Source organism: Mya arenaria, chromosome 12 (assembly GCF_026914265.1).
Source record: "Mya arenaria isolate MELC-2E11 chromosome 12, ASM2691426v1".
NCBI lineage: Eukaryota > Metazoa > Mollusca > Bivalvia > Myida > Myidae > Mya > Mya arenaria.
In genome coordinates this window covers 45,612,843-45,631,628 of record NC_069133.1, presented here as the reverse complement: position 1 = coordinate 45,631,628, position 18,786 = coordinate 45,612,843, and the positions used below count along the sequence as shown (strand labels likewise).

Here is an 18,786-nt window from a genome sequence, read left to right as displayed (position 1 = left end):
TAGACAATTAAAAACAATCATTTATTACTTGAAATCGTCATTTTATATGGATAAACGTTTGATTGATATTGATTGCATATACATCGAATCACTGCACCAATTATTTGTTTTCAATTTGATTTTTAAATGACATGTATTGATTTCTTATTTGTATAATTGTACTAAATACAAAAATACATCAACAGTTCAGTTTTTCCCATTGCGTTAATGTTGCTGAGTTTAGCAATGAATACATTATCATTCGTAAGTAAAGTAGCAAATCTTGGCCCATTTTTACTAACGTTTGTGTTTGAGAGTCAAGAATCGAAATCGCATTTTTTTTATCATTTTATCAAAATGCTATTTCAATAGCAATTATGGTAAAAAAATCGGGTATATGTTATAAAATATCTTATTCTATTATCATGAATACATGTTTTGTCTAAATTAGTAACATTATATATTTTTTAAACATTTTATAATATCTGTTTTCTGAGCCTGAGACTTAAAATTAGACTAAAACTGAAAGCTTTAGTCAATATGGGTCCTAAGGCTGTGGCACTAGACTTGTTAGCAAACATAACATCTTGAATAAACATACACTGGTTCAAATATCTGATGTTTTAAATGGAGAAGTTGCAAAACACGACGTTAACGCTACACGTTCATTAGAATAATTTTGCGTAGCTAGTCTGCAAACGTGTACTTGAAGTTATTAATGAACACGTACCGATTGGCACAGTGCACAAAGGGCAGTCACGTACCTGGATGGCGTAGTGTACAAAAAATGTCAAAAATGCGTTACGCTTTTATATCGTCTTTTCGAAGTTCTAACAAGACAGAGCCAAAATATTACATCAAAACCCCCAACATATTTATTATTATCGTACAATTGCATATTTTCTTGTCTGTCTTCGCCACTTGACGATTGTTGTATTACCCTATTTTAGCTAAAAAAAGAAATAGTTATTACCAACGCAAAGGTTTCCACTCTCTTGGTAGCCCGTGTTACATGTGCACACGGAGTTGCTGCATTGACCATTGTTCACACATACTCCTGTCTGCCCGGTCGTACACGCCTTCCCGTGCTCTGGAACACAGCAAAACGGAACAGCTAGTCTAATATGTATCATTGGCAATCATGTGTACTAGAAACATGGTGTAAGTATCTTGTTACGAAACATTGACTTCAATCAAACTGGCATAGCTCAGTTAAGTTAAAGAATTTGCTATATTCCGAACACGTTAAGGTTATTAACAACGTTGCACGATTTATATCAGACGCTCTGAATTTCCGAGAGGAGAACCTCCGAACATTAGCAGCTTCTTAACCTTTTTTCGTGTAACCGTATATATACATATTCAACTATATTATAATAATACTATCTGTTTATATGTATTATGATATACAGTTCACTGCTTATTATTTTGCTTCATCTTTATTTCAATGTATGATATTGTGTATTTTGTATTTTATAACTATTAATAATATGTATATACACTTGTGTAATGGGCATGTAATGATTATCAATAATACAATGCTTATCACTAATTGAATGCCTCTAGTAATGATATAAATAATCTGTAGACATAAGGACATTTATTTTTTTTAAGTGCAGATCAAAGATAACGGTTTCGGAAAATCATGACAATTTTAAGATTATCTACACGCTAACTAAACAATGAAACTAGCAGATTTATAGATAAACCGAGAGTCGATAAAATATTAATATTCTTCTTCAAATATAATAGAAGCTGCGTCTCACTTTTATATATTGAGTTGTACACTTTGAAATAGACTAATTGCTGGTGCCTCATATTTTCTAAACCGAGTTTATAGAATAAAAAAGGATTATACCCATAATAAATTTTACTGTTTACTATTGTATAAACCTAGCTTGAATTAGAAACAGCTGAGCAACTGGCTAAACTATCTAACTATCTAGGTAATATATCATGACCTTCTGCAAATATGAATATCTCAGCGAAACAACTGTTAATTGTAGCTATAAATATCAAAGGTGCAATGCAATTAAGAAACAAATTTAAAATTCTACCAAGGAAATTTAACTGTTTTTAAATACCAACTACATTGTATAACTAACTGGATTTGACACGTATATGTAAATCAGTGCAATGTCTAGTTTCATGTTAGACATAGTAAGCGAAATTCCGCAGGTAAAATACGTAACTTCATAAGTGAATTAAATCAGTATTTTAGAGATTAAGTTTAAAAACAAAATAAGATATTTTTATCTCTTATTCGATTCTACGTATAGGTTAGAGGTTATTAAGTATTTTCTTCGTGAATAACTAAGCTAAGGAAGCGGAGCGCAGCGAAGCGACCGTGGTTTCTTATTCACGAAAAAAATACTTAATAAATTTAAACCGACTTAGTGTTAGCCCCTCCCAAATTGCATCAGCTTTAAAATAAAGCCGAGCGCCTGTCACAAGGACCTGTCGATCAATGCAAGATGTGACGTCATTTAAATCAGCGTTGACACTGAAATTGCGCTTTGCATATGCAAACAGAAGGCGTGGATATATGCGCATACGCAGTTATAGCAATTTACTTAATCATGAAGAGTCGTCTTCAGAAATAAGTAACGATTCTTCAGATATAAGAAACGAAACATTTAAAAATCTTGCGCCCCTGATTGGCTGAAAATGTAGGGCAAACACTAATTTTTTTATTGCTGACTTCTTCAAAGTACATACGTTTTCGACACTGTCCTGCACCTCCGGTGAACGAATCGTCACACAGAGTGTTAGCCGTGTCAGCGCAGTCGGATGTTGCAGAACACGTCGTCCCGATCGATGCTAAAAATTGAGATAAGAACATAAAAAATACATTTGGTTCGGGTGACACGACCCTACCTACGACACAGGCGCTGACCCTACCGTTTTATAGTCATTTTGTAAAAAAAAAATGAAAAACTAACAAAGAAAAGAAAAAAAGAAAGATGTTTTTAATTGCTTTTCAATATGTAGTTTAAAACCTTGAATGTTTTATACAGAAGATAACTTTAACAGCATTCTCCAATGATGAACATTACATTCTTATATAAAGCCTAATAAAAAATTTAAAATATAAAAAGCCTACCTACCCTACATATTTTTGAGACGGATGTAACCCTAACCAAACCATTTTTTTAGGACTAAGAACATTAACATTTTGTGATCACAGAATTTTCCGTCGATGCAAAATAATGCATTTGTTGCATTGCCTATTTTAAAGCGTTTGTGTTTTCGGTCACCAAGTCGAATACATGTAGGTTTCTTTTGCGAGTAGACCGGTTTCCAACACACACCAAGATCTCACACGTAGCACCATGCTAGGTATTATAGCATGAATTAGTATATGGTTATCTACACAATCGTTGCAAAATGAACGGTTTAAACTTAAAGTGTACACATTTGTCATCGTCTTTAGACTATTAAAACACAGTGATTTGGTGGAAATAAGCTGAATTTTGACCTTTACAAAATTTAGTGACATTTAACCTAAAATAACTTAAAATACATTTTTTTTTCTTCAGATTCATCAAAGGGGTCACTCCTACCAACTATCTAGCATAAATAACTCTGAGTTATTGCACCTTTACAAAGTCAGAAAATCTCGAATTGTCTAAATATTTGTAAAAGTGCAGTAATTCATAGTTATTTATGCTAGATAGTTGGTAGGAGTATACTCTATTTAACCCCATTTGGTGAATCTGAAGAAAAATATATATATTTTAGGTTATTTTAGGTTAAATGTCACTAAATTTTGTAAAGTTCAAAATTCACCTTTACACGTGGTCGGTCCATCTGCTCCATTGAAATATGGCATTATGATCTTATGGTATATTTGCGCTATACCTTTACACGTGGTCGTTCCATCTGCTCCATTGAAATATGGCATTATGATCTTATGGTATATTTGCACCATACCTTTACACATAGTCGTTCCATCTGCTTCATATAAATATGACATTATGATCTTATGGTTTATTTGCACCATACCTTTACACGTAGTCGTTCCATCTGCTTCATACAAATATGACATTATGATCTTATGGTTTATTTGCACCATACCTTTACACGTAGTCGTTCCATCTGCTTTATATAATTATGACATAATGATCTTATGGTTTATTTGCACCATACCTTACACGTAGTCGTTCCATCTGCTTCATATAAATATGACATTATAATATTATGGTATATTTGCACCATACCTTTACACGTAGTCGTTCCATCTGCTTCATATAAATATGACATTATGATATTATGGTATATTTGCACCATACCTTTACACGTAGTCGCTCAATCTGCTTCATATAAATATGACATTATGATTTTATGGTATATTTGCACCATACCTTTACACGTAGTCGCTCCATCTGCTTCATATAAATATGACATTATGATGTTATGGTATATTTGCACCATACCTTTACACGTAGTCGCTCCATCTGCTTCATATAAATATGACATTATGATGTTATGGTATATTTGCACCATACCTTTACACGTAGTCGTTCCATCTGCTTCATATAAATATGACATTATGATCTTATGGTATATTTGCATCATACCTTTACACGTAGTCGCTCCATCTGCTTCATATAAATATGACATTATGATCTTATGGTATATTTACACCATACCTTTACACGTAGTCGTTCCATCTGCTTCATATAAATATGACATTATGATTTTATGGTATATTTTCACCATACCTTTACACGTAGTCGTTCCATCTGCTTCATATAAATATGACATTATGATTTTATGGTATATTTGCACCATACCTTTACACGTAGTCGTTCCATCTGCTTCATATAAATATGACATTATGATTTTATGGTATATTTGCACCATACCTTTACACGTAGTCGTTCCATCTGCTTCATATAAATATGACATTATGATATTATGGTATATTTGCACCATACCTTTACACGTAGTCGCTCCATCTGCTTCATATACATATGACATTATGATTTTATGGTATATTTGCACCATACCTTTACACGTAGTCGTTCCATCTGCTTCATATACATATGACATTATGATATTATGGTTTATATGCACCATACCTTTACACGTAGTCGTTCCATCTGCTTCATATAAATATGACATTATGATTTTATGGTATATTTGCACCATACCTTTACACGTAGTCGTTCCATCTGCTTCATATAAATATGACATTATGATATTATGGTTTATATGCACCATACCTTTACACGTAGTCGTTCCATCTGCTTCATATAAATATGACATTATGATCTTATGGTATATATGCACCATACCTTTACACGTAGTCGTTCCATCTGCTTCATATAAATATGACATTATGATCTTATGGTATATATGCACCATACCTTTACACGTAGTCGTTCCATCTGTTTCATATAAATAAATATGACATTATGATTTTATGGTATATTTGTACCTTACACGTAGTCGCTCAATCTGCTTCATATAAATATGACATTATGATTTTATGGTATATTTGCACCATACCTTTACACGTAGTCGTTCCATCTGCTTCATATAAATATGACATTATGATATTATGGTTTATATGCACCATACCTTTACACGTAGTCGTTCCATCTGCTTCATATCCAGAACTACAACTGCAGACGAGGGGATTGCCGCTACACAGCGCATTTGCAATACAGTCACCGGCTATTGTACATGTAGTTCCAAGAGTTGCTGTTCGTGATAAAACAAATCATATGCATTCAAATAATTGCAATAAAACAGTAATAGTATGACATGAAACATAACATACTATTTCGCATAAGTTTAGTAGTCTGTTCTTAAGAAAACAATTCGAAGAGAAATACTTCTTGATATCGTTTACTGTAACTTTTATATGTGAGACTATTATATGCGATGACTATAACAATTATCACGCAATGTTACTTCCCTTACAGTACAGTAACCACTGACACCATGGAAATCACCTGACCATAGATACCATGTAAATTATCTATAAATTTAGATATCGTTTTGTTTTTTAACCTCACTGAACTTTGAATAATTGAAATTGCATAAAAACTCACCCCAAAAGATAGAAAAAATCTAAAATAGGTTTACATAAAAAAAATTATAGTTAAATCCAGCTAGACTCGCACATGATAGAGGAGTTCTATTCTGCTTGTCAGGGGAAATCATTGCGTAGGAAATTGTGGCTATTATAACCGCTGCATTTCTAAACAATCCTCAGGTTTCAATCGAGATTCAATCAGAGGTCAGTGATGAGGAATTGTCGAAGAACAACTAGGTCTTTCAATGGAATTCTTTACTCTGAGCAATATCCTGCTGCAGCCTCACCTTTACAAAGGTTGTTTTCAACTTGATATCCGGTACTGCAGGCGCATGTTCCACCACTGCATTCTCCGTTGTTCAGACAATCAGACGTCTGCGTGCAAGATTTACCAGATCCTGGGCGAGCAATCGTATATTATGATATTAATATAAACACCACTGACTTAAGAACAAGCCTTTTAAAGTATTCATTTACAAAATATTACTAAGAATGACTATGTAAAAAAGTGGTTATCGATTTATATGTCAAAGAATATATAATATATATAATATATTGCCATGATAAAATCACCACACGTAGTTGTTGAAAACGAGGCATGCATTTTATGGGATACAAAAATCATAATCCCATTTGCATTCAGCAAATTGACATTTCTACAAAAGGACACGGACTGCTGAATATGAATACATCGTCATATTTAGACAAAATATATATTATGACACAACAAGCTTTATTTTGAGACTGCAAGACACATTATAAACAATGAGTTGAGATTGGAGATGTACGTTTATTTAACGACACCACTGGCCAACCATGGGCGTCACTTCCAGTGGGAGTATCATTTTTTTTTAAAGTTATGGAATAAAGCGCATAGACATTGTTAACTTAGGCTAATGTATATCACTGTCACACGGGACAACGGTTTAACTTCCCTACTGGAAGACGTTTAGGTATACTTTTAACAGTACATATATGACAGACGGCAATATTTAGACATAGATATGTCCAATTATCGAAGAAATATAAGCTTGAAATAGGTATGTACTTCTCCGGCATTGGCCTCCTGAGACGGTGGTATCACATACACTGTTGAGGGAGTCCACACAATGGCTATTTTGGGTGCATGAAGACTCAAGAGAACCTGAAATTTAAAATTTAGAAGAATTATCAACTATACAAGGGTATGTATTGCTTCGGCATTGGTCTCATGAGACGATGGTATCACACACACACGCACGCACGCACGCACGCACGCACGCACGCACGCACACACACACACACACACACACTGTTGAGGGAGTCCACACAATGGCTGTTTTGAGTGCTTAAAGACCCAAGAGAACCTGAACAATTATTAAGTACCGCTTTGATCGCGAAGTTGTGTTATTTAGTTTTGTTAACAATAAAGGTATTATATAATTAATCATACAGTGATGTATGTCATTCTTGAAATGTAATATTTTAAGACTTGAATTTTAGGGAGGAACCTGTCAAGTGTTTTCTCTTAAAGGGAGTCATGTTTATTTTAATAACTCTCAAAAATGATACCTAACCGATGGAAGAATTTAAAATTTGAACTCGGCCAAATTCCACCCTTACAAGAATGTTAGGAAATGTTGCTTAGGTCAAAATAATCTTTTTAAAGAAATATTTGGTGCTAGTGCTTACAGTTTATGTAGAACTTCCATTCTCAAAATAGAACTATGTATTCCGTATAGAGTTAAACTTCTCAAATCTGTGTTTCATTCAAGTCGCTTTATATTGCAGTTTTTTTTCAATTTTGCATGAATTATGTTATCATTTGTACAGCAGAAGAAGTAATTCAGGTTTGTTTTGTGTTTTATATAATAAATATAATCATAGCCACAATAGTGCGCGTATAGTGAACTTTTTTAACATTTAGATATTCATTTTGTTCCCTAAACGCTTCAAGTCGATTGATTCATCCCAATGTAAAATATATTCTTCAACTGTAAATCCACAATATTTTACACTGCACTGTTAAATGGAACCACAAAAGTCAAACATAAATTATTATTTGCCAATACTTTTCTCATAAATACACTTAAGTGTTTCATGAAACTCAAATTCAGATCGATCTGTCAACAAAGCATCGCCAATTTTTTAACTATCCGCTCATTATACCCTGCGCTGGTATCTGTCATTCTTGGTTAGGAAACAACAGGTGGGATATGGATGCGTAGAGTCGCCAAAACAAAAATCGTCAAAGACTCTGAAGCGGCTGTTTATATGGACTAATATAATCACTAGCCTTTGAGTGACTTCTAGTGTTCTAAATGACATTAACCAAACACAATTAAGACGCATTTTATCTCCGAACTTTCTGTCTACTTACGTCTGCACTGATTTACAGAGGTGTCGCACTCGGTGTTGGCTGCATCAGCACACTGACTGTTAGAACTGCACGTGGTGCCCGTTGATGCTATATAATTTAAAAAAAACATAAGTGTTGAAAGAAGATCAAAAGGAAAATGATAATATGCTGACAGTATAAAATGTTAGCCAGCACTGGTACCCGCTAGAGCACTGTTACCCGCTGACGTCATAGTAGGATGCGATGCGGGGTTTACCTTCTACCGCTTCGTCTGCTCCGTTTTTGGAGCTTTATTTACATTTTGATAACCCATATTTCAAGAAAGAAAACAAGTTTTGTTCGGTATTATTATCAAATGAAGATTGCCCCCGAAGGCGAACAGTGCCCCTCAAGCCTCTCGGGTTGACTAGATGCACTTTTCCCATCAAGGGAGGCAATACTTTTTAATATTTTATCCCTCGAACTGAATGATAAAAGCGATAATTTCATATTTGATATAACATATCATCATTTTTTCTTTCAATAAAGCTAAGACTCCATCCCGTACACTAACTTTGAACTGTGCTCTGGACTCCATATGTGGTACCTTTTTGTTATTGTGGTAATTGTAAAATATATTTGGTTACACCGATTTCAGACATCAGAAGATTTATGTTACTGAGATATGACAGTGAAACTTTATTGAAAGCTTTATTAGTTGACATAAACATTGTTTGCATTGTTCCAGGGTATGATATGCGGCGCAAAATATTTATGCCATTTTATCATTTTGTGTTTTTACCTATTCTTAGTTATGGAACTGTTCAAATCAGTTGCAGACAACTCTAATTCAATTACTGAGGGCAACACATGGATTTGTAGATAGCCCCAATTCTGAAAAAAAACGTACTTATCCATAACTGATTTTAAGATGTCTCTTATTATATAAATGGGTTTTATATTTCAATTGTTGAGAGAGCAAGTTCTGCTTTATTTGAAATATAACAATATACAATTATTATAATGATTTGGAGAAATATCAAATTGAATTAGAGAGGTCTTTTATTGATTTGGAAAGCTCTACAATTCAATTGCAGAAGTTTTTATGTTAGTGGATTTGGAGATATTTGCAATTGAATTGTAGAGATCCCCAAATTATTTTAAGAGGTCTCTTTATCAATTGATGATATCACTAATTCGAGTGGAGCCCTCATTTTTTTAATTGGAAAGGTATGTAATTATTTGAAGAGCTCTCCTAATATTTGAGCTTATGTTTATTTGGCATCACATACATATTCATGGTCTATAGATGAAGCACACTTGATAGCCGGTTCAGTTAAAAAAATGTGCCGGGACAACGATTAATATCGGAAATGACTTCTTGTAAAGAAGATTATTATTAGCGCATTTTTTTCGCTTTCTGTTAAAAACAGTATGTTTTTTTTATTTCTCTTGAATTTCGTGTTCAGGGCGATATTCGATACTTATTGTCATGTAATAAAGCTATTTTTAAAATGGGATCCATGCCAAACTGGGCAGAAAAAAATCAACGTCTACGTCGTCTGCGCTTCGGTCAATACGACTTTCTCTGCCAATGCTTATCAAATCTTAATATGTGGCCTATAAATATAGTTTTTGGTCCAGCACCCGATCGATGGGATATCTTATAGTTCACGGGTGTGGGTATTTTGCTTCTCTAAATAACTCTCTTAAAGTACATGTATCCCCTCCTCGATTTCCGTTTCAGAAAATACAAAGAGCGCGACTTAAGAAAATGACATCGCTCATAGTTGTCAGTTTGGGTACCTCCTTGATTTCCGTTTCAGAAAATATCAAGAGCGCAACTTAAGGAAATTACGCCTTTCATAGTTGACAGTTTGGGTACCTCCTTGATTTCCGTTTCAGAAAATACCAAGAGCGCGACTTAAGGAAATAACGTCTTCCATAGTTGACAGTTTGGGTACCTCCTTGATTTCCGATTCAGAAAATACCAAGAGCGCGACTAAAGGAAATAACGTCTTCCATAGTTGACAGTTTGAATACCTCCTTGATTTCCGTTTCAGAAAATACCAAGAGCGCGACTTAAGGAAATGACGCCTTCCATAGTTGACAGTTTGAATACCTCCTTGATTTCCAAATCAGAAAATACCAAGAGCGCGACTTAAGGAAATGACGCCTTTCATAGTTGACAGTTTGGGTACCTCCTTGATTTCCAAATCAGAAAATACCAAAAGCGCGACTTAAGGAAATGACGCCTTCCATAGTTGACAGTTTGAGTACCTCCTTGATTTCCGTTTCAGAAAATACCAAGAGCGCGACTTAAGGAAATGACGTCTTTCATAGTAGACAGTTTGGGTACCTCCTTGATTTCCAATTCAGAAAATACCAAGAGCGCGACTTAAGGAAATGACGCCTTCCATAGTTGACAGTTTGGGTACCTCCTTGATTTCCGTTTCAGAAAATACCAAGAGCGCGACTTAAGGAAATGACGCCTTCCATAGTTGACAGTTTGGGTACCTCCTTGATTTCCAATTCAGAAATCCAAGAGCGCGACTTAAGGAAATAACGTCTTCCATAGTTGACCGTTTGAATACCTCCTTGATTTCCGTTTCAGAAAATACAAGAGCGCGACTAAAGGAATGACGCCTTCCATAGTTGACAGTTTGGGTACCTCCTTGATTTCCGTTTCAGAAAATACCAAGAGCGCGACTTAAGGAAATGACGCCTTCCATAGTTGACAGTTTGGGTACCTCCTTGATGTCCAATTCAGAAAATACCAAGAGCGCGACTTAAGGAAATAACGTCTTCCATAGTTGACCGTTTGAATACCTCCTTGATTTCCGTTTCAGAAAATACAAGAGCTCGACTAAAGGAATGACGCCTTCCATAGTTGACAGTTTGGGTACCTCCTTGATTTCCGTTTCAGAAAATACTTATAGGTAGAAACAATTTCTATTCCTTTTCTTTTTTTTTTATATAAAACCATTTCTCGTAGCCTCGCAAAGGCCCACCATGATCTTCGATTTTTCTAAATTTGTCTGCATTCAGGATTCATTGCAAAAACACTAATCAAGTTTATTTATGTTTGTAGATAAACAACAGTATCTGCAAAACTTGAACCGTCGGCCAAGAACATATTAATTCCGTAAAATTCACCTCTGATATAAATAGTCCACCTCTGTAAGAATGACTTTTGATATACGATAACAGATCATCGATGAACAGGTTAATATTATATCGTTGAAGTCACACAACCCTGTTTCGTGCCGATGCAACATGAAAAATAGTCAATAAGAGCAGTTTTCCCACCATTGTTCTTTTCTATATATGACTTAGGTTGGGAGATACATGTATGTCATTTTACTCTTATATAAACCCTTTAACGCGCACACAATTATCGAACGCTTTTGAAAAGTCAAAGTAAAAGACGTACACTCGTTCATGCTTCTTAGAAATATATTTTGAACAATTGCTTGGGAGGTTGAACATGTTATCGGTCTTTGCGTAACCACCACTGAAACCGGCTTGTTCCTCGTTTAGTATATTGTTGTCCTCTGTCCACCGTGATTGCCGGTTACTCAATATTTTCATGAATACTTTGCTGATGCAATTATCAACTGATATAGCTCTATATTTCTAAGGGTCGTTAACAGAACCTATTTTATGTATATGTGTTATAATGATTTCACACAGAGAAGTAGGGACGTCATTGGCGTTAGCTTTTGTATTATTTTTGTACATACTTATCACAAAAGAAGTCAATTGCAATTCGGGTACATTTAAGCAACAGCTACACGTGATTTACCTTTACAGAAATCGCCATCCTGTTCGAAATTCGATAGGCACGAGCATGTAGTAGCACAATTGCCGTTACTCAGACAATCTGACGTCTGTGAACATACTGATCCAAATTCTGAAAACAGGGAAATAAAGTATATGCAAGTTTTTCATCTATATGCTACATTCATTTTATACCACTTTAAACTGCACTAATATATTTGGCGGTTGCTTTATTCAACATTCATTTTCTATCATTTTAAACTGCAATTTCCTATGCTGTGATCTCCCTTTACGAGCAGGATAGATATCTGCCGCTTCGTACGGAAATAGCTGGATTTCATGAAATGAATTAATTAAGGAGTACCTGATATATTTGCCGGTTGCTTTATTAAGGTTCCACAAAGAACGTTTGTAAGGGAATGGCAGGCCTGCTTTCACATAGAATTTTAAGTCGCAATACAGACTAAGCAAGAACTTTTTCTGGCTATCTGATTTAGTTTTTGCGGTATAACCGACTTATATTATTCAAGTGGGTGGAATGTTTTGTATGCTTAGAAATATTTGCAGTATTTTACTTTCCGCTAAGAGAACGCTTACTTGTCCTGCATTCATTGCCTCCTGGAACTGTGGTATCACAAAAGGTGTTGGTGGCGTCTACACAGTCGCTGTCCTGGGAGCAGGAAGATCCAATAGATACTGTAAGAAGATTACAGAACTTTACCTGGTGATTCCTTGCACTTTAGATTTGGTATCATTTAAACAATTTTTTCTTTGTGCTTTTCCACACGCTCTTACATTCGCGAATGTTTCCCTACTTTTTAAAGACAAATTCGGATAACTACTTAAGTAAGAACGTAAGTAACCTTTTTGAATCAGGACGTGTCGTCGTTTTTCCAATTGAGTATTTTTATATGAAATGCATTTCTATAATGTAAAATTTATTGATCAGTAATTGTAACAATTCTACGAACGCGTATTGGTGCAAACAAATGTATCTTGCCCTTTAAGTTAATTATCAATTGATTGAAAACTACATATTGGTATCGTATATTAAAAACTTACGAAATGATAGAATGCTAACTTATTCCATTTCATGTACATGCATTATATAATATAATATGTCTCACCTTGACAGGTGTTCGACGAAGCATCACATTCATGGTTTGCTGCGTCAGCGCAATCATTGTCTACTGAACACGTCGTCCCAACCGAAGCTTAAACAAACAACGTGTATTAGTATATGTATAGCTCATGTAAAACGACATTGCTTTTTCACAAGCTCTTATATCTGCAAATGTCTTCTTACTTATGATCGACTAATTCTTGCAGTATAGGCTAGGTACCATTTAAACTATATTCACCGTGTGTGATTTTTACACGCTCTGATATGTCCTAGTTAAGTAAATACATTATTAATATTTTGCATCTGAACGTGTCGTCGTTTTTCAAGGTTTATTTATATCAAATGCATTTCTACGATGTTAAAACCTTATGACAAGCAAGTGAAAGGATTATAGGAACGTGTATTTTTGCAAATAAATGCTTAAAATGAATTTCAAGAATGCTCAACAAACTACTTTTGACATTGAGTGCTACATAAGACATCCATTTTTGTTAGAATTGTTTAAGTTAACAAGTGTACAATTACTACGGGATTGGTGGAGTCTGATTAGTTTGCACGAATATATTAGATTTGATATAAAGTATTTCGTAATAGTTGGCCTTTCGTACTGTAGGTGAAATTTATTCAAAAATGACATAAACCAATGTTATCAGTTTGATTTTGCACACGTAATAGTTATTTTTAAAGTAAGTATACACGTATTAGTTAAGAATAGGAGGAGCGAGCGCTGCGAGCAAACCGTCTTTCTTACCAAACACAATTAACTTAATATATGCGGTTGACCGTTTTCGTTGCTGTAATGAGAGGTTGTCTTTAGATTTGGTCCTTGATAGTTTAGGCTTGAAATGTGCATCTAAATACTTATAGGTAGAAACAATTTCTATTTCTTTTTTTTATAAAACCATTTCTCGTAGCCTCGCAAAGGCCCACCATGATCTTCGATTTTTCTAAATTTGTCTGCATTCAGGATTCATTGTAAAAACACTAATCAAGCTTATTTATGTTTGTAGATAAACAACAGTATCTTCAAAACTTGAACCGTCGGCCAAGAACATATTAATTCCGTAAAATTCACCCCTGATATAAATAGTCCACCTCTGTAAGAATGACTTTTGATATACGATAACAGATCATCGATGAACAGGTTAAAACTATCGTTGAAGTCACACAACCCTGTTTCGTGCCGATGCAACATGAAAAATAGTCAATGAGAGCAGTTTTCCCACCATTGTTCTTTTCTATATATGACTTAGGTTGGGAGATACATGTATGTCATTTTACTCTTATATATACCCTTTAACGCGCACACAATTATCGAACGCTTTTGAAAAGTCAAAGTAAAAGACGTACACTCGTTCATGCTTCTTAGAAATATATTTTGAACAATTGCTTGGGAGGTTGAAGATGTTATTGGTCGTTGCGTAACCACCGCTGAAACCGGCTTGTTCCTCGTTTAGTATATTGTTGTCCTCTGTCCACCGTGATTGCCGGTTACTCAATATTTTCATGAATACTTTGCTGATGCAATTATCAACTGATATAGCTCTATATTTCTAAGGGTCGTTAACAGAACCTATTTTATGTATATGTGTTATAATGATTTCACACAGAGAAGTAGGGATGTCATTGGCGTTAGCCAATGTACATACTTATCACAAAGAAAGTCAATTGCAAGTCGGGTACATTTAAGCAACAGCTACACGTGATTTACCTTTACAGAAATCGCCATCCTGTTCGAAATTCGATAGGCACGAGCATGTAGTAGCACAATTGCCGTTACTCAGACAATCTGACGTCTGTGAACATACTGATCCAAATTCTGAAAACAGGGAGATAAAGTATATGCAAGTTTTTCATCTATATGCTACATTCATTTTATACCATTTTAAACTGCACTAATATATTTGGCGGTTGCTTTATTCAACATTCATTTTCTATCATTTTAAACTGCAATTTCCTATGCTGTGATCTCCCTTTACGAGCAGGATAGATATCTGCCGCTACGTACGGAAATAGCTGGATTTCATGAAATGAATTAATTAAGGAGTACCTGATACATTTGCCGGTTGCTTTATTAAGGTTCCACAAAGAACGTTTGTAAGGGAATGGCAGGGCCTGCTTTCACATAGAATTTTAAGTCGCAATACAGACTAAGCAAGAACTTTTTCTGGCTATCTGATTTAGTTTTTGCGGTATAACCGACTTATATTATTCAAGTGGGTGGAATGTTTTCTATGCTTAGAAATATTTGCAGTATTTTACTTTCCGCTAAGAGAACGCTTACTTGTCCTGCATTCATTGCCTCCTGGAACTGTGGTATCACAAAAGGTGTTGGTGGCGTCTACACAGTCGCTGTCCTGGGAGCAGGAAGATCCAATAGATACTGTAAGAAGATTACAGAACTTTACCTGGTGATTCCTTGCACTTTAGATTTGGTATCATTTAAACAATTTTTTCTTTGTGCTTTTCCACACGCTCTTACATCCGCGAATGTTTCCCTACTTTTTAAAGACAAATTCGGATAACTACTTAAGTCAGAACGTAAGTAACCTTTTTAAATCAGGACGTGTCGTCGTTTTTCCAATTGAGTATTTTTATATGAAATGCATTTCTATAATGTAAAATTTATTGATCAGTAATTGTAGCAATTCTACGAACGCGTATTGGTGCAAACAAATGTATCTTGCCCTTTAAGTTAATTATCAATTGATTGAAAACTACATATTGGTATCGTATATTAAAAACTTACGAAATGATAGAATGCTAACTTATTCCATTTCATGTACATGCATTATATAATATAGTATGTCTCACCTTGACAGGTGTTCGACGAAGCATCACATTCATGGTTTGCTGCGTCAGCGCAATCACTGTCTACTGAACACGTCGTCCCAACCGAAGCTTAAACAAACAACGTGTATAAGTATATGTATAGCTCATGTAAAACGACATTGAATGTCGATATGGCTTTTTCACAAGCTCTTATATCTACAAATGTCTTCTTACTTATGATCGACTAATTCTTGCAGTATAGGCTAGGTACCATTTAAACTATATTCACCGTGTGTGATTTTTACACGCTCTGATATGTTCTAGTTAAGTAAACACATTATTAATATTTTGCATCTGAACGTGTCGTCGTTTATCAAGGTTTATTTAGATCAAATGCATTTCTACGATGTTAAAACCTTATGACAAGCAAGTGAAAGGATTATAGGAACGTGTATTTTTGCAAATAAATGCTTAAAATGAATTTCAAGAATGCTCAACAAACGACTTTTGACATTGAATGCTACATAAGACATCCATTTTTGTTAGAATTGTTTAAGTTAAAAAGTGTACAATTACTACGGGATTGGTGGAGTCTGATTAGTTTGCACGAATATATTAGATTTGATATAAAGTATTTAGTAATAGTTGGCCTTTCATACTGTAGGTGAAAATTATTCAAAAATGACATAAACCAATATTATCAGTTTGATTTTGCACACGTAATAGTTATTTTTAAAGTAAGTATACACGTATTAGTTAAGAATAGGAGGAGCGAGCGCTGCGAGCAAACCGTCTTTCTTACCAAACACATTTAACTTAATATATGCGGTTGACCGTTTTCGTTGCTGTAATGAGAGGTTGTCTTTAGATTTGGTCCTTGATAGTTTAGGCTTGAAATGTGCATCTAAATACTTATAGGTAGGAACAATTTCTATTTCTTTTTTTTATAAAACCATTTCTTGTAGCCTCGCAAAGGCCCACCATGATCTTCGAATTTTCTAAATTTGTCTGCATTCAGGATTCATTGTAAAAACACTAATCAAGCTTATTTATGTTTGTAGATAAACAACAGTATCTGCAAAACTTGAACCGTCGGCCAAGAACATATTAATTCCGTAAAATTCACCTCTGATATAAATAGTCCACATCTGTAAGAATGACTTTTGATATACGATAACAGATCATCGATGAACAGGTTAAAAATATCGTTGAAGTCACACAACCCTGTTTCGTGCCGATGCAACATGAAAAATAGTCAATAAGAGCAGTTTTCCCACCATTGTTCTTTTCTATATATGACTTAGGTTGGGAGATACATGTATGTCATTTTACTCTTATATATACTATTTAACGCGCACACAATTATCGAACGCTTTTGAAAAGTCAAAGTAAAAGACGTACACTCGTTCATGCTTCTTAGAAATATATTTTGAACAATTGCTTGGGAGGTTGAACATGTTATCGGTCGTTGCGTAACCACCGCTGAAACCGGCTTGTTCCTCGTTTAGTATATTGTTGTCCTCTGTCCACCGTGATTGCCGGTTACTCAATATTTTCATGAATACTTTGCTGATGCAATTATCAACTGATATAGCTCTATATTTCTAAGGGTCGTTAACAGAACCTATTTTATGTATATGTGTTATAATGATTTCACACAGAGAAGTAGGGATGTCATTGGCGTTAGCTTTTGTATAATTTATGTACATACTTATCACAAAGAAAGTCAATTGCAAGTTGGGTACATTTAAACAACAGCTGCACGTGATTTACCTTTACAGAAATCGCCGTCCTGTTCGAAATTCGATAGGCACGAGCATGTAGTGGCACAATTGCCGTTACTCAGACAATCTGACGTCTGTGAACATGCTGATCCAAATTCTGAAAACAGGGAAATAAAGTATATGCAAGTTTTTCATCTATATGCTACATTCATTTTATACCATTTTAAACTGCACTAATATATTTGACGGTTGCTTTATTCAACATTCATTTTCTATCATTTTAAACTGCAATTTCCTATGCTGTGATCTCCCTTTACGAGCAGTGATAGATATCTGCCGCTTCGTACGGAAATAGCTGGATTTCATGAAATGAATTAATTAAGGAGTACCTGATATATTTGCCGGTTGCTTTATTCAGGTTCCACAAAAAACGTTTGTAAGGGAATGACAGGGCCTGCTTTCACATAGAATTTTAAGTCGCAATACAGACTAAGCAAGAACTTTTTCTGGCTATCTGATTTAGTTTTGGCGGTATAACCGACTTATATTATTCAAGTGGGTGGAATGTTTTCTATGCTTAAAAATATTTGCAGTATTTTACTTTCCGCTAAGAGAACGCTTACTTGTCCTGCATTCATTGCCTCCTGGAACTGTGGTATCACAAAAGGTGTTGGTGGCGTCTACACAGTCGCTGTCCTGGGAGCAGGAAGATTCCAATAGATACTGTAAGAAGATTACAGAACTTTACCTGGTGATTCCTTGCACTTTAGATTTGGCTATCATTTAAACAATTTTTTCTTTGTGCTTTTCCACACGCTCTTACATTCGCGAATGTTTCCCTACTTTTTAAAGACAAATCCGGATAACTACTTAAGTAAGAACGTAAGTAACCTTTTTGAATCAGGACGTGTCGTCGTTTTTCGAATTGAGTATTTTTATATGAAATGCATTTCTATAATGTAAAATTTATTGATCAGTAATTGTAACAATTCTACGAACGCGTATTGGTGCAAACAAATGTATCTTGCCCTTTAAGTTAATTATC

At 34.8% G+C, this 18,786-nt stretch overlaps 1 protein-coding gene across 1 annotated transcript in view; it reads right to left on the bottom strand.

The window, feature by feature from the left end:
* The window catches only part of LOC128210731 (neurogenic locus Notch protein-like), a 45,092-nt gene that overhangs the window by 14,819 nt on the left and 11,487 nt on the right, over nucleotides 1–18,786 (bottom strand). Inside the window, exons 13-25 of the mRNA XM_052915085.1 lie at nucleotides 17,791–17,898; nucleotides 16,060–16,146; nucleotides 15,530–15,628; nucleotides 14,957–15,064; nucleotides 13,250–13,336; nucleotides 12,720–12,818; nucleotides 12,148–12,255; nucleotides 8,385–8,471; nucleotides 7,074–7,169; nucleotides 6,313–6,423; nucleotides 5,566–5,688; nucleotides 2,698–2,799; nucleotides 953–1,069 (exon numbers count right to left, since the gene is read on the bottom strand). Of these exons, the coding sequence (XP_052771045.1) occupies nucleotides 953–1,069; nucleotides 2,698–2,799; nucleotides 5,566–5,688; nucleotides 6,313–6,423; nucleotides 7,074–7,169; nucleotides 8,385–8,471; nucleotides 12,148–12,255; nucleotides 12,720–12,818; nucleotides 13,250–13,336; nucleotides 14,957–15,064; nucleotides 15,530–15,628; nucleotides 16,060–16,146; nucleotides 17,791–17,898 (1,332 nt within the window). The remainder of the gene's footprint in view (nucleotides 1–952; nucleotides 1,070–2,697; nucleotides 2,800–5,565; nucleotides 5,689–6,312; nucleotides 6,424–7,073; nucleotides 7,170–8,384; nucleotides 8,472–12,147; nucleotides 12,256–12,719; nucleotides 12,819–13,249; nucleotides 13,337–14,956; nucleotides 15,065–15,529; nucleotides 15,629–16,059; nucleotides 16,147–17,790; nucleotides 17,899–18,786) is intronic.